At 37.2% G+C, this 23,179-nt stretch overlaps 1 protein-coding gene and 1 long non-coding RNA gene across 5 annotated transcripts in view; one reads left to right on the top strand and one right to left on the bottom strand.

Moving 5' to 3' along the window:
• Positions 1 to 23,179, bottom strand: part of Pard3b (par-3 family cell polarity regulator beta) — a 997,480-nt gene that overhangs the window by 356,417 nt on the left and 617,884 nt on the right. For all 3 annotated transcript variants that reach the window (XM_031367697.1, XM_031367695.1, XM_031367696.1), the window contains exon 16: positions 4,814 to 4,858. In XM_031367697.1, coding sequence (XP_031223557.1) covers positions 4,814 to 4,858 — 45 coding nt within the window. The remainder of the gene's footprint in view (positions 1 to 4,813; positions 4,859 to 23,179) is intronic.
• LOC116088498 lies at positions 1,577 to 5,107 on the top strand. 2 transcript variants are annotated; one of them, XR_004117910.1, is made up of 4 exons: positions 1,577 to 2,104; positions 3,304 to 3,489; positions 3,836 to 4,026; positions 4,564 to 5,107. It is a non-coding gene; the product is annotated as an uncharacterized LOC116088498 (long non-coding RNA). The 2 variants fall into 2 exon arrangements; XR_004117911.1 differs by lacking the exon at positions 3,304 to 3,489.

Here is a 23,179-nt window from a genome sequence, read left to right as displayed (position 1 = left end):
AATTTCAATTCTGTAAAAAATGGAAATAAAGACAAACATGAACTCCCACTGAGTTGTTGTCTAAACTCCTTTTACTTTTAAAGGTTTTTATTTATTTATTGCCACTTTTTTGTTTGAAACAAAATCTTACTGTGTAGCTCAGGGTGGCCTGAAACTTACTTCTAGGCTGGATTTGAACTCATGGTCTTCCAACCACTGTGTCCTGAATGCTGAGATTATAGACTTGTACCAGCATACCCATCTTAAAAGCTCAATTCTTTTACAAGGAGCCAGAAACTTCTGATGTTACACTTGAAAAAAAATGATTATCAGATTATCAGTCTGGAGTCTGTGTTCCCTTTTAAGTTACCCAAATGGTCAATTCTGTCTTCCCAAAAGAATGGGATCTGAGAAGCCATGTTCTTCACTATTCTCAGTTCTTGGGCCCATAGGGTTTTAGGAACATTCTAAGAAAACACAAATTTTGCTACAGCACAATATCTAGGTTCATTTCCTAAGACAACAGTGACCATCTGGAAGATCAAGTATAAATGCCCAGAGGTTTAATTTCTCCACCAATCAACTGTATCAGCGTATCAGCTAAACTCTGTGGCAGGCAGAGATCCACCTCAGTTACTAACACGCATGTGTTCCTTAACTGATAAACTTGATTCAAAGGAGGTCTGTACTTTCTGCTCACCATTACTTTCACAGACTTGCCTATTTTACAGCTATATAGACAGGTGTTTGAGAATATAAGGAATTAAAGCAGAAATCGGAAAGCTTTTTAGTCCATTTTGCTAATTAATATGTCAGAGCTCGTAAAGAAGAACTCCCTGGCTCTCTCAGTACTGCATCATCTTAAAGAGCTGGGTCAGCAAAGATCCCTGCAGACAGTCAATACATATTAAAACAGCTCCCAGCAGTAAATCAAAACAACAGAAGAAGAAGACGACACAGTAGAAAAAAAAAGGAAGCAAAATTTATAAGTCCTTTCAAACAAGTACAAGAGGAATACTGAACTATTGGTTGAGGTTTATTATAAAAACAGGAAAAGCAAGAAATATGTAGCTCTCAGATAACCTGTATTGCTCTGAATATAATAAAAAATAAAGCAAAAATTTAAAATATCAAGTTTAAGTTAATTTTACTTTCTCTGAATTCTAAGATCTCATCAGAACACTGAAGTCATCTTAAAACTGGTTATTCCATACCAAGTGGCCATTACCAAAATCATATATGTATAAGTTACTTGATACAGGCTAAGCAGGTTGTAGTTGTCTTTCTAGAAATGCACACACACACACACACACACACACACACACACACACACACACACACAAACACATTATATAAACAATTAAAGAAAGTGGGGCCATGAATTTGAGAGAGCAAGGAGAAGGTGATAGGAGGGGATAATAATATGTTTTAACTGCAAAAAAAAATAATAAAATTAGTTTTCTTGTTTAAATACATTTTTCTGCCTTGCATTTCTAGTGTGTGAACATTGTTCAATTCTTGAGATAAAGATGTTAAATTATTTTTCAAGGCTCACTAGAACCTATTCTGATTTTTAAAAGGAGACAAACAAAAGCTATTTTACTCCTAACTTCTCTAAGTGGGCCTTACCATTCTGTAGACATAAAGGCCTCCCTTATATAGAGACTATCCCAAAATAGTAAAAATCTTCCTGAGGTAATAATGGGATGGAATGTGGTTGTTATGGGAATCTCAAGAATAATGTGCTGATTCCAGAAGGAACCACCATTTTGAGCCAGAAATTATAGAAAGATTTATCTTACCTGGCCCTTTGATATGATTTTAGCCCTGGAGCATCGACCACTTAAAGATTAAGCCAAGGAAAATGTGCCAAAAATCTTGTCACAAAATTGGGATGCACCCAAGCCAGACCAGCAGATGGAAGTTGGCACAGAATGGCTCTCTACTCACTAAGTAGCTGACTCAGAAGAAAGCTTAACTCGGATGAATTTATTAAATGTTGAATATCCTCCCAAATAAGATGGATGGTAGATTTAAGTCAGCAGATACAATTTAATTTACTTTAACTTCCCGATAGTCTTGGATAATGTTAAAGCTGTCCACATTTCTGGAATTAAAGAGAAAGGTACTCTTCTTAGCCAAAAAGATGCTGATCTATTTCTTAAGTATTCCAAAGATGGGATTTTTGGGGAGGAAAAAAAATCATATTTCAAGAAAACTTTAAGGGATCATTTGAACACTGGCAGAAGTATGATCATGATCCCTTATAAGGTAACATATAGCCTGACAATAACCTACTGAGTGCCCACAGAAGTTTGACATTACAGAATTTCTATTTGTTATCTACTAGTTTGTCTATCTGTCTGTCTGTCTGTCCGTCCGTCCGTCCATCCATCCATCCATGTATATAACTATCCTCCATCTATCTCTGTATGTATATATCTATATGTGTATGTACATATGTATCTATCTCTATGTATCTATCTAGTTATCTATATTTATGCATCTATCTATGTATCTATGTATTTATGTATCTGTCTGTCTGTCTGTCCATCCTTTGTCAATTACCTGTCTGGATACATATAATCTCTTTATTTGTTATAAAATTTAAAGTGACTTAACTAAGAGAAATTGGCAGAATTAAAAGAACCCTTAATCTTTTGTTGCTAGCATATCACCACCACCTCCACCCCCAACATCCTAGGAAAAACCCCTCTACCTCAGTAGTTCTCAACTGTCCTAATGCTGCAACTATTTAACACTGTTCCTCAGGTTGTGGTGAATACCATCCATAAAATTCTTGTCGTTGCTACATCATAATTGTAATTTTGCTACTGTTATGAATCATAACATAAATGCATGGGATATCTGATATGCAGCCCCTACTAAGGGGTCGTGACCTACATGCTAAGAACCCCTGCTCTAAATGAATACAGAATACATATGGAAGCTGAGTTTTTATGAGAGATGAGTGCCTGAAGAAATCATATTTAAGGTTACTTTTCAAAAACACACATGTAGAAAACTGGCAGAGGGTGCATTCTCGGAACATGAACATTCGTAAACTTTGCCACATTTTCTTCTCTAATGATGCTCTGTACTTCCTCAGGACTACCTCTAATGTATAGGATGTACCTGTTCACTGTAACACATTGCTATATAATTATAGGTGTTTTTTACCCTCTTCATTTATGTCATGTTTGTTGTACAGTTATCAAATATATTACCTGCCTTAATCTTTAATTGGTTGATGCCTTATAGCTCAAATTGAACCAAACTGAATCAGGTATAATTAAGTTGATTTTATTTTTGCATTTCACATAGATTCCACAGATGTCCAACAATAAACTATAACATATAGTGATTGTCTAGAAGGTCTCAAGATCTAAGAACAACGATAGTTGGAGTGGTGATATATTAGAAACAAATCCTTATATCATGCAGTGTACTTTAACACCATGCTTCATATAGAGCAAAGCTTACTGCTACTACTTCCATCTGCTGCCTGAGGTAAAGTTGTTATGTGGATTGCCAGCTATGAAATTCTGCCAATTTTGAATTTTTTGAAAATCTGCAAGGTTATTATTTCAAGTTGTGTAGAGTAGTTCTTCATAAATATTTATTCCACATTAGATAAAAGCCAACATTTTTATTATAGCAATAAGCGAAGATGATATTCTCAGCTGAAAGAGTGACAGTAGCTTTTGATTACCATCAAGAAATGATTTTTTTGAAAGCTAAAATTAAAATAAGATTGGAATTTGTGGAAATAGCCAGAAAGCTTATTATTTGCTCAGTTTCACAAATCCAATTTATAAACATTCTTAATAAACCACAATGTGTTTTTTGTTCATAGTGTCTAACTACTAGGGCTCTTTATTAGGAAGAAAGGAAGGAGAAGCCCAAGAGTGTGAACCTCAGAGATGTTCCCTGCTTCAGTCACTAGAAAATCTAGAGAAGGAGAAAAAGAAAAAAAAATCATAATCTTGCCCTGCCTTGGAACATGACAAAATTAATGAGGCATCAAGACCACTTCCTGCTGTAAAGGTAATTGGCACACAAACACAGCAATGGGGAGAATTCTTTGTTTCAGCGTTGGAGGAATGCCAACCACTCAGAGCCTCTGCAGAGTGGCAGGCCTGAGTCAAATGGATATTTTTCTACAAAATGAAGCACCCCTAGAGGCAGGGCATCACTGTAGTATTTGGTATCTTATTAGCTTTATGTATTTGCAAATAGAGTGCATTGATGATGCTGAGGGAAGGGAGGCCACTAGCAAGAGAAGGGAAGGCTTGGGATTGGTCCACAAAGGTGCTTCATCAGGACAGACTAAGACCTAAGTGACTTCTCAGAGAACAGCTTGGGAGCTCATTCCTGAGGAAGAAGAGGACTAATACAGCCATCTCTGGCACAGTCCCTTCTGGTGACAGGCAATATTACCCAGGTCTATTTTTAACTTTTTTTTCCCCCTGAGAAATGACCACATCTTTCTTTGATATTCTCTGTCCCCCTGTTTTAATTTTAAATTCATGCAGGAAAAATTTCCAAACTTTCTTAGCTTTCAACTTTTTTGTTTCTTGAAAGGGTTCACCTAGCAGATAGTTTAAGACTTTGGGTTTTATGATGACTTAGAAGCCTTTCTTCTCTCAAACACTTTGAGTCAGCATGCATGATGCCATTATGCACAACACCAAGCGATAATTCATCTTTGTGGAAGACAGAGACATCTTATGTATTAATTAGAAAGCCTTTCACTGGCTGGTGCACAGGAACAGGATCCAAATGCAGCTAGTGATTTCCAGGAAGAGAAAGCCAGTTACAAGGGACTTCTTACCTGATCTGTGATCAGCCAACGACTGAACTTTGCTTTCATCTGGCACTGAGGAGAAGAAATAAAAGAGACAAGGATTAGACCTGCCTGGAAATCTGACATTTTAAAACAATACGTTAATATAGATTTACAACAAATTAAATCTTTTACTGGCAAAGATTTGAGATTTGTTTTCTTCCAGCCTATCCTGGGGTGCCTCAATTTTATCCACAGACATTTTATAGTCAACTATGAAGAGCTATGTTTATTAGGCCTTCAATGAATGTAACGCTTATTAAAAAAATGTCATTACTTGTAGTTCTTTTAACTGGATTCTTTCTTTGATGTCTGTAAGAGAAGAATTAAATTCAATGTCCTAGGGACATATAATAGATAATAAAGCTCCTTGAGCATTAAACCAATAAATATGTACATATTCAAGACTCAAGGACCAGACTTCTATATCTGGTCTAAATAGAAAAAAAAAAGGAAAGATTATATTTTCCTAATAAAAAGAGGACAAAATTTGTAATAATAGCATTCAACAAAGTAGACATTAGGTCACAAAGGACAGACTTATAAGGATGGAAAACAAATATAGTCAACACCATGATCGCCCCAGCTTTCCGTCTAGACAGCTTCCTGGAGATTGTGCAGAAAGACGATGCAGGACAGAATCCAGTGATGTCCTGTGTAATAAAGGATGCTACAAGATATTCAGAGAAGCCAATGCATATGGAGTTTATAGAGCATGGAACCAGCTTACAATTTTTTCTGACATCATCAGAGACATTCCCATCACTCCATATCCCTAAGACCTAGGAAACCAATGCTAAATAGAACGAAAACATGTGAAGTTCACACAGAGATGAAAACAGTGCCTATTCCCAGCAGTTGAAGTGGCAAGCAGATAGTTCACTTAAAAATGATGATGGGTCATGCAGCAATAGTGTGGAAGAATTAGGTCAAAATTTACACAGCTGTCAAGCAATGGAAAAAAAAAACTCTGAAAAGGCTCAGGTTAGTAAAGCTTTAAAACATAGACATAAACCATATGTATGGCCTAATAGTTGAATTTTAAAATAAGCTTATACATAGAATTTTCCCTCAAAGACTACTTTAGGATCTGGTAACATCACAGGAAATTTTATCAAACATTTATATAAATAATATGGATTCTACAAAAGCTCTACTAGAAAACTCAGAAAGGATTTCCACTGTGCTACAGAGGGTTACTGTTAAACTGATATTAATTTCAGAAAAAGACAGTATATGAAAACTACTAATCAATGTGTCCCATGAACACATTCTTAAACAACTCTCTGAGTATGGCCACACCAGGCCTCAACAACTGTTGTACCTTGATTCACCATCAATAAACTTCTGGTGCTCAAGTATTGATACAAGGGATAAAAACCAGCAAGACTGCCTCCATCTTCACCAAGGAGTCTGTCTCTTCCCGCTGCCCACAACTTCAGTCACATTTAACTGACCCACTCACCATACATAATCAGCCACTCCCCTGCCATCCTTTCTTGGCTCTCTCTCTATGTTGGAACTAACAGCACTGTTTGCTTACGAGGATCCTGTTCTCAACTGTGTAAGGATCTTGTCATACTTTTAGTTGTATTTACAGTTGAGTGGTAAGTCTAATAATATTTATCAAGTACTGACAGTCAAGTTTTTTCCTTGTTGTCCCAGACACTACACACAGTAGAATCTACAGTATAAGTAGAAAAATACTACAAGTCAAATATCCTGATAATTTAAATAACAACAGTAGCTGGTATTACCGAGCACTTGTAATACAGAGATTTTATGTATTTTAAATCCATTTCATTATTTTAATCTTTACAATACTTTGGGAAGACAAGTGTCTTGGTCAGGGTTTCTATTCCTGCACAAACATCATGACCAAGAAGCAAGTTGGGGAGGAAAGGGTTTATTTAGCTTACTTCCACATTGCTGTTGATCACCATAGGAAGTCAGGACTGGAACTCAAGCAGGTCAGGAAGCAGGAGCTGATGCAGAGGCCATGGAGGGATGTTCCTTACTGGCTTGATTCTCCTGGCTTGCTCAGCCTGCTCTCTTATAGAACCCAAGACCTCCAGCCCAGGGATGGCACCACCCACAAGGGGCCCTACCTGCTTGATCACTAATTGAGAAAATGCCCCACAGCTGGACCTCATGGAGGCACTTCCCCAACTGAAGCTCCCTTCTCTGTGCTAACTCCAGCCTGTGTCAAGTTGACACACAAAACCAGCCAGTACAACAAGCATTACAATCTCCAAGTTTCATATAAAGACAGTGGCTTGCTTCTCATCAGCAGAAGCAACAGAGGTGAAATGACAGCCCTCACTGGTCCTTTGTGACAATCACACAAGATTTGCTAGCTGAGGAGTTTTAAGGAAAAAAATGATACAAATTAAATACAGGAAAACATTTTAAACTAGAAACTAGAAACTAGAAACTCAGCATTCTTTTTTTTTTCTTTTTAATTTTATGTATGTGAGTACACTGTCGCTGAGAGGGCATCAAATCCCATTACAGATGGTTGTGAGCCACCATGTGATTGCTGGGAATTGAACTCAGGAACTATGGAAGAGCAGTCTGGGCTCTTAACCGCTGAGCCATCTCTCTAGCCCGAAATCCAGCATTCTTTTTATTTGAATTTATATTAGGTAGAATTCTAGGCTAGGTAAGAGGTTCATCATTGAATACTAGAACACTGGAGACAGAGCCAGGCTTATCTGGACAAGTTTAAGCCTGCCTTGGGCTATATAGCAAGATTCTATAAAAAAAGAAATTTCTGCAGACCAATATAAATGATGTTGGCATTAATTTTATATTTTATAACATAAACATTATATAATATCATAAAATATGCAAATATTATATGTCTCTAATATTTATTATATATAATATTTATTATATATAACATTTAAAACCACAAATATATAAAATATATTTTTATAATTATGGTGGCTTGGCTCAAGGTATGACATTGTTGGAGGAAGTGTGTCACTGTGGGTGGACTTTGAGACCCTCCTCTGAGCTGCCTGAGGACAGTCTGCTCCTGGCTTCCTTTGGATGAAGATGTAGAACTCTCAGCCCTATGCCTGCTCAGACGCTGTCATACTCTCCCCTATGTTGATAATGGACTTAGCCTCCAGAACATGTAAGCCAGACCCAATTACATATTATCCCTTATAAGAGTTTCCTTGATCATGGTGTCTGTTCACAGCAGTAAAACCCAAACTAACACAATAATTAAATTGATAATTTAGCATGCTGGAAATTTAAAATTCAAATGTATTCAACCTAAGTTATTTATTCTCACTTAACATAAAAGAAGTCATTTTGAGAGTTAGAAACCTGGCTTGAAAGTTTAACTTCCACTGTTTAGAAGTTTCCAATGTATTTCCATCAGTAACTTAAAAGTCATTTTACATTTGTGTGCTTCAGCTCACTACTATAAAGTTTGTGAGATGTTGGCAGCCTGATAGTTTGTTGATGAAAATGTAAGTAAGTACATGTACGGGTAAGTGCATGTTAAATGCTTGGAAGATCAATTGGTAGACACAAAGAAAACCTTAGCTATGGTCATTATGAATGAGAACTTCACAGAGAGGTGGAAATAGGGCTGGTGGTAACTGAGCAGGTGTGGTTCAACTACTGCTTATACCATGAAAATGACTAATCACTTGCTAACTCCTGTTCTGTCCGTGCTAAGAACAGGGGGACAAGCGGCACACAGAAAATTATGGAATATTAAAAAAAAACATGAAAAATTACTCAGCCCATATTTAGGCAAGGCTTTGATAAGTGAGGTTATGACAGGTGGATTTGGTGACAATGGCATTGATGACTGTACTTTCTTAGGACTGTACATAGATGAACAAAGAATAACTAGGGACACATCAGTTCGCAGAGCATTAGGGGCTTTGATGGGCTGTCAGAACGGCGCACTCCAGATGCAGTGGATATGACTCATTTTGCTTTTGGAAGAGGGGCACTGAAAATACAATTGAGTGAAGGGTCGCTTCTGCCTAGTTTGTCTTTTTTTTTTAATCTAAATATTGCAAATTTCTTAGTCACATTAGGTTTTACAAAGAACTTTTAAACTTTTTGGCTGAATAATGTCTATTATCCCCAGTGGGAATACTTATCATTATCTTAATTGACAAATTGAAATTCTTAAGAACACTGAAATAAACTATTTTTAAAAACAGTATGGAAAATCCAAATGGATGACAGGCACAAAAATTAGGGATCTTTCTCCCAAATATTCTCTGACACAGGTGCCTATCTTTAGGATCAACGGCAAATGAACAAACATAATAGAAAGGAGAGGGTGTGGTAATGACTTAATTAATGGAACACATTTTATTTAAAAGGTTAAATTTGGAACAATCATCTTTTATGCACATGCTTAGTGCTGGGAAGCAATTTAAATAACAGTGGCAAATGAGAAAATGAGGTAAAATTACACACACCACCAATTTTTTTAAATAGCAAGTATTATAATTAATACCCAACTTCCTTTATAACCCACATCACCTTAGAGCGACTATTAGTTATCTCTTGGGACTGGAGCTTAAGTGTAGTTGTTCCATTGCATTATTTTGAGATAGTGCAGAGACTGAAATAGTAGCAACATGATTCACAACAGGTCTGTACTTTTAAATGAAAGGCTTGTATAAGAAACTGAAAACTAAGTGGGCGGAATGCAAGGAAGGTCTTCTATTCCAAGACAGCAGAGAAGACAAAACGCCATGAAAGAGGGTGCTGATGGCAGGAAGACCCTATGGTTTTACATTCTGGTTCGGATGGAAGGTTGTTTTACATTTCTTTCTTCATAAAGTTTCTGGAGTCCATTGTGTTGGCTTCCTTAACCTTCAATTTTACACAAGGATTGCAACTACTTGCTCTTGGGTATATTCGAGGAATATTCCAGCAATTGAAGGGATTTGAATGAAATGTTGAGTCCGTTTGAAGATGTAACTCAAGGCATTTTTACTGTCACCACTGTTCTCACTGTAGCCTTATTAAAAGCTAGGGGAGATGATGAAGTTGTCTTTTTTGAGATTTCTCTGGTTTTATTTAGCTAATGAGATTTCTATACTAACCTGTTTCCTGACACTCAACACAATATCGATGGGCACTATTTGGCTTGATTGCCACAGATACTTAATAAAGAGGACACTATTTGGTTTGGATGTTTGCTAATTTCCTACTGTGTGCTCAGACTTGCATGGGGAACATGGGGAACTCAGCAGCCATGATAGTCTGTGTTTCTAATTCTTGCTAAGTCTTTGAAGTCTAAGTCTATGGAGAGTGCCCAACCACCAAGAACACACATTTTAAGAAAGCACAAACACACAGCATTTTTCTTTTCACTTAATTTCCACCAGGTTTATTGTTATAATTCAGAGAAGGAAAATATGGAGGGAAAAAAAATCTATGATCAAGATGGCATTCTCCAAACTTGTTAGCAGCAGACATTAAAGTGCACATAATATGCGTGCATGTTGGCTCCCAGTAGGGTGCATTTTTATTAATACAGTGCTTGCTTAAAGTGTTTTATTCTTTTGTCAAGCCTTCTTACACACTTCAAATGCCTCTCACTAGGGGAAAACAATCCCCTTGCTTATTGATAGCATTTGACACGCATTCTATAACATAAGTGACTATTAGGGACTTCACTTGCTTAATAAAAATTTGCAGAACAGTGGCAGATTTGGTGAGTTAATGGGCCCCATATGCTCTTCTTAGCTGACAGGATATGGTATATTGCTAACACACACAAATCTCTTCAGATAAAAATTGCCATCAGCTACACTTATTCTTTTTGAGAATGCCAACAGCATGTCTTGAATGGAAGTATGCAAATATGTTCAGATTCCCACTCCTTCATAGAGAGATACTTTGAGGCAAAAGAGACACTCTGAAATATGATGTTGTGCTTGCTTTTTATACAGATAGCCTGATTTCACTTACTTTTTTATCTTAATATCTTTAACATAATTGAGACAACAAGACAATTGAAGCCGTTGTCTGCCATAATGAAGATCTTTCTTCAAATGAGGCTATAAACACTACTCTTTAGATCATTTTCTAGAGTAGCAAGTAATTCCTTTGTGGTTAATAAATTTGTTTCCAAGAGTTGTCCCATCAGAACTTAAAATTGATGTAATTGCCAATATTAGAAATCAATTTTCCTCTCCTCTAGCAGATCAATTTCTGTGCCAGTGATGGATTTCCAGAATTTCTAAGGAATATAAACCTGATTCTAGTTGTAAATTAAGTTCCCTTCTCAGCAACCATGAACTATTACTGCCTTAATTTATAGTGTTTTCTTATGTCAGTGACTATTTGGCATATCATTTCTCTGAACAGACTTTCTTGAGCTTTCAGCACTTTGGATTTTTAAAGTGTTGAAAAGTTACTCCATGTTCTGAAACACACACACAAATGCACATACACACATATATACACAAGTATACACACATTTATACATACACATACACATGCACATAGATATACGCATATATACATATACACATACATGCTCATTCATATATTCATATATATATAAATACATGTACATATATACACATAAGCATACACACTCACTCACACATGTGCACACACACACACACACACACACACACACACACACATATACAAACTAAAACAAGGATTTTGCTGAAAAGGAGATTATAGAGCCAGCATGAGATGCCCATAGTCATCAAACCATCTCTTAGAAGCCTACCAAAACAAAGAACTCCAATTCGGATACATTCCTGCTCAGACAATAAGTTAATCAGAGGTTGGCAGGCCAAGTTTTTCTTCCAATATTATGCTATATTGTTACATCATGGTGACACAGGATAAAAACAGAGGCTCATGTCCCTCAGTCATATCAGACTCTCCATATGTGTTTTTAACTCTTCAGTGAGATCTTTAAAACGTCTTTCTCCCTCCATAAATGGTTTATAAATCTTAAACCATACAATGAAAAACTTAATTTTCATTATTGTTTTTAACTCATTAAAAATATTGTAAAAAAAAAAAAAACTCTTTTAAATTTGGTAGTTTTGAATTGATTCACTACACACTAGTTTTCTCAAAATAATCAGAAGATGACACTTGTGGCCCACTACAGAAATCTAAATGTGCCATATAATAAACCATGTTTAAGAAGGAGAAAGGGATTGCTTTGGGAACCATGGAGAGCTAGAAGAACATAGGGTTCATAAAGCCAAAGCAGGCTTTCTGTGGGTGGACACTAGATCTAAGGAGGCCACAGATGAATCTTAGCACACAGGTCACCTTTACTCACAGGACAGGGAGTACGCAGCACAGAAAGGAGGAAGCACTCCAGCTTGAAGCTCACCCTGGCTTGAACTGGGATGCTAATCCAGGTGGAGGTGTGAACTAATTAACTGAGCTGGGTTTTTTATTGTTGTTGTTGTTTTAAATAATGAATTCATAGGTAAAATGTACATCATTCTTCATAGGATGAGATTAGGTGAAAAGCCCAAACTCATTGTCCCAGACCTTCTGATTACAACTGTGATTCAGATATTATTGCCACTTCTGCCTGTATACTCCAGCAAGTCCCCGAAATATTTTTAACAGGTCCTACAACTTGATGCATCAATAGGATTTATAAATAGTATCTGATCTTGAGTCCATATTACAGTAAAATTCATCCCTCCTTACCTTGATGAATATGCTTTAAACACTATGTCTATTTCTTCAAGCTGAGTTTGGGGACAAAAATAATGGACAATTACCCTACCATTAGTTGTGTTTCTAATTCATGTTAAACTATAAATACCTTTAATAGGCAAGATGTCCTGTTTTTTCCATTATCAAGAATCAGTTCTAGCATCTTATATGTACTCATGAAAATTTACTTAGTGAGGGAAATGCTTGTAATAATAAAAGAAGGACAGAATTTTGGATTTGCCTATTCATTAAACAGTTGTAAATTAATGAATGAAGCAGTTATTCATTGTGGTATATATTCATTCTATCTCTCTCCCTTTCTCCCTCTCTTTCTCTCTGTCTCTCTCTCTTCCCTACACACACACACATACACACACACACACACACATACACACATACACACACACATACACACACATACACACACATACACACACACCATAATGCAGATACATTCTGTGAAATTCTTATGGCACAATCTGCAGACAAACTTCTGGCAAGAATGGATAGGAGAAGATGATTGGAATCTAATTCTGGTATGGATCACACTAGGCCAAAACAGGATAGAACTGTTTAGAATAAACATAAATTCTTATGTCTCCTGTAGTGAATGGAAGAATTACAGAATAGTGAATGATTGGTAAGCTGGTCACACTCTTGTCTTTCTCTAGAGCTGAGTCTGATGTGACTGATCCCTGGGGCACTGGCTCCTATATTTGGCTTATTGGCACTAATCGCACTTGTTTGTCACAGGATATGACACTTGAAATAGCAGTTCTCTCTGCTTATAGAAAATAGCACATTATACTTCCAACACACTATATTTCTAAAACTCTGAAGACTTGGTACAATAAGCTTTCCTTTCAATATGCAAATGTCAGAATTTTCTCAAGCTGTGCAGAATAAATAAATGCTTCTCTGTTACAAGATATCCAGAAACACACAACAAAAACAGTAGGGTTAAATTTTGCTTTTATTAAATATGGGAGAACTAAAAAATTATGGTACACATTGAGTAATAAAATATAGCAAAAGTCTATGTATCAACTATGTTATTAGTTTTTGATATGGTTATTATTTTATGGTGGTTGTCATTTTTTACTTTATTATATTTGAGATTATAATATAATTACATTTCTTCCTTTCCTCCTCCCATCTTCCTACAAGTCTTCCTTTGTTTTTCAAATATACAGTTTCTCTCTCTCTCTTTTTATTTATCATTATTTCATACACCCTGGAGTCCTAGAATACATGTTTTGTTTTGTTTTGTTTTGAAGCTTCACAGTTGTTCTCTAGGTATCTAGTCTTTCTACCCTGGTCAGTGTTGAGCACAATATTGAATTTTAAATTTTTGCTATTCTTTTGCTTATATGTAGTTATATCATATGTTTGAATTTATATTGTTCAGTAGATAATGTCAATTTTTCCTGAGCTCATTGGTACAATTAGATTTTTTTTTAACCTGTTTGTAGGTGACTTATATTGAAAAACTAACACTGCATTCCCTGGGTAACCCCACTTAGTCATGATATGCTATTTTTCAGACATACTGTTGGCTACAATTTTTCAAAATTGTAAAAAGGAATCTTTGGCAATTCCTGAAGGGTACGAGTCTACTGCCTTCTTTTTATTTATTTATTTTTTACAGTGTCTGTATCTTATATTTGTATCACAGAAAAGCTGGCTTTAGGGATTGAATATTTCTTCTTCTTTACTCATCTGAACTTTCTTCAGAATTGCTACCATCCTGTCAAGCATTTGACTTTACAGAAAGCCAACACGCCTGGAGGTTCCATCAGAGAAACTACTCCACCATAATTAAATTTCTTTAAGAGTTACAGAGCTACTCAGACTCTTGATTTCTTCTTGTATATGTCTGATAATTTGACTCTTTCAAAAAATTTATCTATCCCATTTTAGTTGCCAAAATTATTGCTCATAATATTGGTTTATTATCTGTTCAATAACAATAAAATGCATAGTGAATTCTCCTCCATCCTCAGAACATTATTGTCTTTATTTTTCATTTATCAATCATGTCAATGGATTGATTATCAGTTTATTGTTTTTATCAACTGTTGTCATTCTATCTGACATTATTTCTTTACACCTGAGAGGCTGAGCTTCAATATTTCATATAAGAAACTTGGTGGATCCCAGCCAACCATTGGACTGAGCCTGGGGTCCCCAATGGAAGATCTAGGGGAAAGGCTGAAGAAGCTGAAGGGATTGCAACCCCATAGGAAGAAAAATTATATCAACTAATTGGACCACCCAGAGCTCCCAGGGACTAAAACACCAACCAAAGAGTGCACATGGAGGGAGGGATCCATGCTCCAGATACATATGTAGCAGAGAATGGCCTTATCTGTCATCAGTGGGAGGGGAGGCCCTTGGTCCTTTGGAGGCTCAATGCCCCAGCATAGAGGGATGCTAGAGCAGTGAGCTAGGAGAGGGTGAGTGGGTGGACAAGCACCCTCTTAGAGGCAAAGGGGAGGGGGATTACATAGGGGGTTTGCAGAGGAGAAACTGGGAAGGGGGACAGCATTTGAAATGTAAACAAATAAAATGATTAATAAAAAATAATAAAATATGTGAGTGAAAAACCAAATGAAAGAAAGAAAGAAAGGAAGGAAGGAAGAAAAAAAGAAAGAGAGAGAGAGAAACTTGGTGGCGATGAATCCTAAGTATGTCTAGAAAATCACTTGTTCTGCCCTTGGTTTTGAATGATAGTTTTTGTGGGTAAAGGATTCTAGTTTCATAAAAGGCTAGGTTTTCTTTTAGCAGATTGGTGATCCTAGTGTGCCGCTTTACATTCCTGTGTCTAATTTCCCTGTGAAATCTGCCAGTGTGTTCCTTGCATGCTTCCTCTCCATATAGCATGTTGACTCCTCCATCTGTGCCTCAGATTCTCTAATGTGAGTAGCTGGATTACCTTGGGCCTTGGTAGTATTTTATTATTTATTTGTTTAATCATGGCATGTGCCTCCTTATTGAGATCTTAAGTTTCTAATTTTAATTGTATTTGGAAAAAAAAATGTTCCTTGGGCTTATTACATAGCCCTTTCTCTTGTTTGGCAAATTTAAAACTGAGCTCATTAAGTCACCTGCCATTGTCCTGAAGTCACTGGCATTTTGGTGTCCTTTGGCATCTTGTTTCAGTTTTTATGTCCTTTAATATCTCCTCCTAATAACCCATCTTGTTTCCTGTAATGCTGAATATGAAGTTAGATCTAGCCAATGGCATAGCAGAAGAAAAACTGAATCTATGAAAGTTACATTTGGCTTTTCATATGTACTATTTTTCAATATCTTCATAGATATATTTTCCATATGTATTTAGTAGGTTGAATCAATGTTTTCTTAAAATTTATAAACAAATTCTCATAAATTTTAAAGGCTTTGTCTGCTGATTCTAATATCTATGTCAGTTGTGCATTTAATTGTTGATTTTCTCATTATGTTCATGCTTCTGTACTTCCTTGTATGTGTATTGATCTTTTGTGGATGCCAGATAGTATAAATTTTATATTGTTGGGTGTTTGACATTTTTATAATTTATGCCCACAGGACACAGCTATGTTGCCTGGAGAGACTTGATCCTTTTGGCCTTTGCTTTTAAGACCTTTTTTTAGCAGTGCTACAGCTGCATTAGTTTGGGAAGAAGAGACCTTCTGCCTGCCATCTTTACAACAGCGTCCTTATGCACACACGTCTGTGACGACATGGGCTTTGAGGACAGAAACCATTTTCTCCACACTGTTTTGGGGATCCTCTTGAGCTGACTTGAGTTCCTTTGTATGCACTCTCTAAGCAGGACACTATCCAATACGGGGAGAGACTTCAAATGTATCTGGACTTGTCTCTTCTCACCATTGTGGTATTCTGTTCTGTACATCCCACCCACCCTTTTTTTTTCCTAGATTCTCAGCTCCAGATCCTAATCTCCACTATTTAAAGTCATGGTGAGAACAGGATAATGGTCTATAGTATGATATTTGTTGATTTCATTGAAATAAGCTTTAAAAAATAATTTAATATACTAAAACACCACTGTCTTCATGAACTAAACCATTCTAACCCCCAGAGCTAGTGTCATCAAAGCCATGTCAGCAATTAGAATCTAAAGCCATGCACAGAGCATGCTAAGCTGAGAGCCTGATCCCTGACTCCCATCGTCCCAATTCCATCATACACAGGGGTGCTATAAAGCAATGATGAGAACAAGTCGGGTTTGCTAGGCTCCTCTAAGTACTGAGGCACAGAGAGAACGCATTTGAGCTGGTGAATATCTAGATGCAGGACTGTTCTCATGCTGTCTCTGTGACCAACAGTTACAGAAGGCCAGCTGTCTAAGTCTTCCAAAGATCCTCATCTCTTGACCCAGACCTTCAATAAACTATGGTTGAGTTTTCATAGTTGCCATCAACTTACTCTTCCCTTACTTCCACTTTCCAAGTCTAACATGCATATTACGGATTAATTCACATTGATGTAAATATCATTTTTGTCATTTTTCTTTGTATCTCAATCCTTCACTAATATTCTACTGCCTGGAAAACCATAATTGCTTTCAAGATTTAAATCTTCCACCTCACTCTTAATACTTCATTTCATTCATCATTTACTAAATCTAATACAACAGACTTCATTTCTTCTCAGTGGTTTTATGTTTCATGGAACTGCCTCACAATCCACATGTATCATTACTGTTCCTCTTCGCAGGCTCATCCCTCACTGGAATCTTCTCCTTGAGTCTTCTTTCATCTCAGTCTTTCCTAACCAGGAACATATTAGATTTGCTTCCAAACATAGATAGCACTTTCAAGTTTATAAACGATAATGTTTAGGATAACTCAGCAGAGGAAAAGAACATTTTCTCATCTTCATGTGTTAAAAAGGTATAGTTTATATGTCTTTAATATGAGTGCTATGGAGTCTTTGCTTTATTTTTATTTTTTTATTTATTATATCTAAGTACACTGTACCTGCCTTCAGACACACCAGAAGAGGGTGTTACGGAGAGTTGTGAGCCACCATGTGGTTGCTGGGATTTGAACTCAGGACCTTCGGAAGAGCAGTCAGTGCTCTTAACCACTAAGCCATCTCTCCAGCCCCTCTGCTTTATTTTTTAAACCAATTTATGTCAGGGAACAGGCTATTTGTATGAGGTTCCCTTGAGCTGCGGTTCTCAACCTTCCTAATGCTATGGCCCTGTAATACAGTTCCTCACATTGTGGTGACCCCCCAACCATAAAATTACTTTTGTTGGTACATCATAACTGTAATTTTGCTGCTGTTATGGATTGGAAAGCAAATATCTATGTTTTCCAGTGGTCTTAGGTGAGCCCTGTGAAAGGGTTGTTATATCTCCAAAGGAGTCGGCATCAGCAGGTTGAGAACTACTACCTTATAGGAATCCTCTTCCACTGTGCATTCCTGACATTTGCCAGCACCGGACTTTGATATATTTCTTGATTTTATACAAAATATAGAAAGTCCCATAAATTCCACATTTTTAAGAATTATTTCAATTACCTAAGGATGATATTTCTTACAAGGGCACAAGGCACACAATATCCAGCCACCATTCACTATTAAGCAATGAAAAACATTTCTCATTCTGTTATTCAAAAACATTTCCATTCACATTCATCTATTTAATCCTTTAGGAAGACTACCAAGGCAGATGATGAATGCACCTACGATGTTAAGTTACAGGAATGTTAAGCACCTCAACACATAATATTTAATTATTAGGAAAAGTAAGAGTGGACATTATCATTTTATTTTATAGAAGAGAGAACGGAGCCTAAGGAGAGTTGTGTTCCAAATTTTATAAACAAAAAATCCCTGACTTCAGTGGATAAATCCTTGATACTCTGTGAGACATAGAGGTAAGATTTTGCTATTGGCTTTGCAAAGACTACGTATTTCTAGCACTCACTATCTACTTAAGTAGACTTTCATAATAAACTATGTGGCTGAGTACATAGTGCCACGTAAAAATAACAGTGTGCTGGATTTCTGGTATGCATTATCATAATAGTTTATGTGGCACTAGCAATCAAACTCACAGTTTTGTGGCTGACTCTAACAGCTAGGTTACATCCCCATACCTAGAAGATACTAAATTTGATGGTCAAAACATGGCATAAGTGATTTAACCCAGAAGGAGGAGAAGAAGAACAACGTGACCATTGATATTTTCATATAAGTGGGAGTATCATAAATTGCTGTGTGTCTCACACACTTTGAAATTCTTATCAGGAAATATACAGGCTGCTGTTCACTAGAAAACAGAGAAAAATCTCAGTTAAATCTCAGAGAATTTGGTGGATAAGTGGACAAAGCCACAGGGAGAACCACAGATAAATCCAGCATGCTGTATTTTCACTGAAAGATACCATGGCTTGAAAGATGACAGAAGCAGGAACTGGTATAGAGTCAGGGCTACTATTTGAAATGCAGAAGAAGCCACACAATACTGCCTCGGATTCATGTTTCCCTTCTACTCATCCCTACCCCCAAGCTCTTTAATACAACCTAACACGGCATTAGCTCTCTTGGCAGCCAAACAGGACTATTGCTGGCTCATCAACTGTGCAGTCACTTCAAACCCTGAGGTCCTTTTTATATTAACTGCTATTAAACTAGGTCTTCATCTAAAATATATCTACGAAGAACCAATGTTATACAGTCTCATGCTACATATTAGAATTGAGGAAATCAGCAAGAGCCAGCTCCCTGGTCTGCTACTGTTTCTAGCACATATATGAACACAAATCATGTGGTAAGTGATAGAAAACCTATGTGGTCAGCTCCATTTTTCACTGATGTAATAACTCCTAACTCATCTTGGGGATTCTACAACTCTATATAGTTTATATTCAGCATGGCATCTACCTTAATTCTTTTAAAATGAAATGAGAAAAAAAAAAGGTTTCATGATAATTCCTGGCTCAAAGCCTTCTAACACTTTCCTACCAATACATGCAGAAGAGAACTGGAAGGTTTACCACAGCTTCATAGCCCTGTCTAGGCTGGTCACTGTCACCTCTCTAGTTTTATTCTGCTTATCTGTGCATAAGTATATGGTCTTCGTGCAGCACTAAGCTCACCCCAGTTCACTTCACATCCCTCTCCAGAGCTTTAGAAATGCTCCTTCCTCTGGCTACACTTTTATTTTCTTGGATAGCCACTCAGGTCACAGTCCCCTTCAATCACATATGACCTCATCAGAGAGGCCCTCTCTGACCACTCTGCATAAAGTTGAGCCTTTCAGCGCCCACTCTCCATTACTATCATCCATCTACTCTTGTTCCAGGTTTCATCAAATTCTTGAGCACTAAATCTAATGGCTGCCCATTAGATCACCAGCTCCATAAAAAAAAAAATAGAGACTTTATATACCTCTGTTTTATATATAGAACATTGAACAGGGTCTAATGCTCAGTAGGTATTTGTTAAATAAAAAAAGTATGATCAAATTCAAAATAGGTAATGAAATAAATTAAGCATATGGATTTGATGTTTTTGAAGATGTCTAGGAAAGGGTGAGGGTATTTTGTGGAGGAGACATGAAAGGTCCCAGTCAGGTCCTACATGAAGACATGGAGCTCTTATTTATGGCTGGGGCATTCAGCAAGACAAGGGGATTCATGGGAGAACAGGTATAGAGAAAGGAAGGGGCCAGTCATGGAGGACTTCAAAACACACTGATGGATGAAATTCATCTTTATTGTCAGAGGAATGGATTTTTTAAAAAAGCAAAGATGGGGCATGATCTGTTTTCTGTTTTTAAAAGACCACCCAGGCTGCAGCATAGAAAAGAAATTTGACAGGAACAAGACAGGAGGCACTTGCTTCATTTTATCCAACTAAAGACAGGGATTTACATGTGATCCTATGGAAGCTAATTGTAATCTTCTCTACTGTGACTCACCAGTTTTCCACATTCGGATCTTTTTGAATCCCAGATCTCTCACTCAGTGTTATTACCACACCAGACTGTGTGTCTCCCACAGATCTGACAAGTGAGTTTGCTGTAGCCAAGGCATGTGCTGGACTGACCTGACTGAAAACCAAGCCCGGTACTTTTGTATGTGCATGGTGGGATGCCTGCCTGGGACTTAGTCTGATTACTCATTGAACTGCTTAGAAGAAAGTAAACTAGCCATCCCAGCAGGTCACTGCAACCCATAGACCTCATAACCCAGCTACCCAGGATTTCCATGGTCGTTTGCCCAAGAGCTAATCAACCTTATAAGATGCCAGCCTATTTTTTTTTTTTGCATGAATTAAGTTTGGCACCTGGTTTCTGGCTGGGGATTGTATAGCTGCTTCTGTTCTTGGCTACAGTAAATGCTATCAAAAGATTTCTTTTCTGGCATGCATCGAAGTATATAATGCTGTCTATATTTCTGCCCAGAACCTACTATCATCTGTTTAATATGCAAACTGTGCAGAACCAGGGCTACTAGTGTGTAATAGATTTTGAAAAGTTGTCATCCAGCCTCATTGTTTATTAGAGGTTATTAACTTTGGGGCTTTATGTGCTGCCTCTCCATTTCACAGCACACAACCACTCACTTAAATGGGATGCACAAAGTTCTGCACACACTAGTGAACTCATGTGGTATTTTATGCCGATCTATTAGATGAACTCACTTAAATCAGGCTCCTTTTGCAGAATAGGCAGTTGCAGATACATATTAAATATCCACTATCTATCTTTGGGGGGAAGCATTGAGGTGTATGAAACATCCAGGATGAGGTTGAGCTAATAGAAAACATAAAATCGAAAACCAGACAATTGCAAGACCCAGAGTCCAATGTAATCTCATAGGCAGTAAATTCTCCATCATTTTCCTTAGATCAGTGGTTTCCTTGGTGAACTGGAGACTGCTGACCAAGGAAGGGGAAGAGAGAGCACTTGGTTGTGACTATGTTCTATGTCTTTCTTCCTCCTTCTCTTCTTTTACATCTACACCAAAAAAATGTCACTACAAAAATCTGAAATATATATTAATTTATTGAAAATTATTTAGAATAGGGTTGACTGATTTTTTTAAACAATCTTTGGGTTTTTTTTTTAATCCTCAAATATACAGTGAATGTAACAATATTTAAAAATGAACTCTAAGTGTAACAATTGATAATTCTGGCAAGATTTTCAAATTTGAGGTTTTATTTTTATATTAGAATTAATAACTTTGGTTGTACCTAATTTTTTTCTGGGTTGGTGTGTGTGTGTCTGTGCATGCGTGTGTACATGCATGCATGCGTGCATGTGTGTGTGTGTGTGTGTGTGTGTGTGTAGCTTACAGGCTCTATGTCTTGTGTCCATGGTTACAAATAAGCAAATTAAAAGGCCATTAAATCCTTGGCACTTTGACCACAAGAATTACTTCAACAATTCAGGACATACAAATATAAAGCTGAAAGTCAGAGTCATTGCCAGGCAGTGCAATCTGGTGCTGCCTGCCCACTAGGATGTCTCCCTTCTCCAGGGCTTCTTTCACTATATCCTCTAAGTTGAAAATGCTGTCATCATTCTCCTGAAGAACTCTGACTGCTTATCCTTGGCCTTAGCCTCCTAGCGTTGGTTAAACCTTGACTTTGACTGTGGGTGAAGGTTGTTCTCCACCACTTTTCTACTCACTCTATAGTTTTTTTAACCACAGGGCTAGAATGGTTGTCTCTGAAGACTAAGACCTAAGAGGACTCAGGAGTTCTTCAGAGGTCATGAGAAGAATCGTGCATATTTATGGTTTACGTACATATGGTGGCCAGAAGCTCAGAAACATGCTGGCAACTGTGGCAGACATTGTAGGGTGACTGACACAGCACCACCAACAATGCCATTGACCTTCCGTCCTTACTGGGGCATGGGGCACGAAACATATGTTACTTCTGACAGTACAAATTGGAATTTGCTTGTTTTCTGGGCAGCCATTCTTAGACAACATTGGATTAAATGTAGCACGTTGGCACACCGTTTGCCTTCTGCTACTTTATTATTTATTTATTTTTGACCAGGACATGGATATGATTGCTGAAGCAGTAGCAGCCATCTGGACACTACAAAGTGACAAATATGAGGGGAAAGGCAGGAAGTGAGGAATGGCAGAGATGGGAAGGAACCTAGGTCTCTTCAGTGCTATTGGCCCATAGAGTTGGCCTTATGCAGATTTCATTTTAAATGTACAAATGTTGGTTACGCTTACAGGGAATGTTCTGTGGGCTCTGCAGTAGAATGTGCTCCTAGGCTAATACCAGCTGAATCCATAAAAAGTAACGTGAATGAAGTTGAAATCTCTTAAAAAACATTGCTATGACCTATAAATAGTTTTATCACCCACTTACAAGTGACAATTGAGAGAAAAATGAATTCAATTAATACATCCAATACACCTTTTTCCCCCTGTAGTTAGACACCCCCATTCTTTTTTTTATAATACTCATTTTTTTTAATTTTTTTATTTTAGATATTTTCTTTATTTACATGCGAATTTCTTCATTCCCAGTTTCCCCTCCAAAAACAAAGAAACAAACAAAAACAACAAAACCAAACCCCTGTTGACTCCCCCTTCCCCATGCCTGCCACCCCGCCCTCTCCCACTTTCCGGCCCTGGCATTCCCCTACACTGG

This window comes from Mastomys coucha, unplaced genomic scaffold, assembly GCF_008632895.1.
Source record: "Mastomys coucha isolate ucsf_1 unplaced genomic scaffold, UCSF_Mcou_1 pScaffold14, whole genome shotgun sequence".
NCBI lineage: Eukaryota > Metazoa > Chordata > Mammalia > Rodentia > Muridae > Mastomys > Mastomys coucha.
The sequence above is the reverse complement of the archived record's forward strand: the minus strand, read 5'-3'. Positions and strand labels throughout refer to the sequence as shown.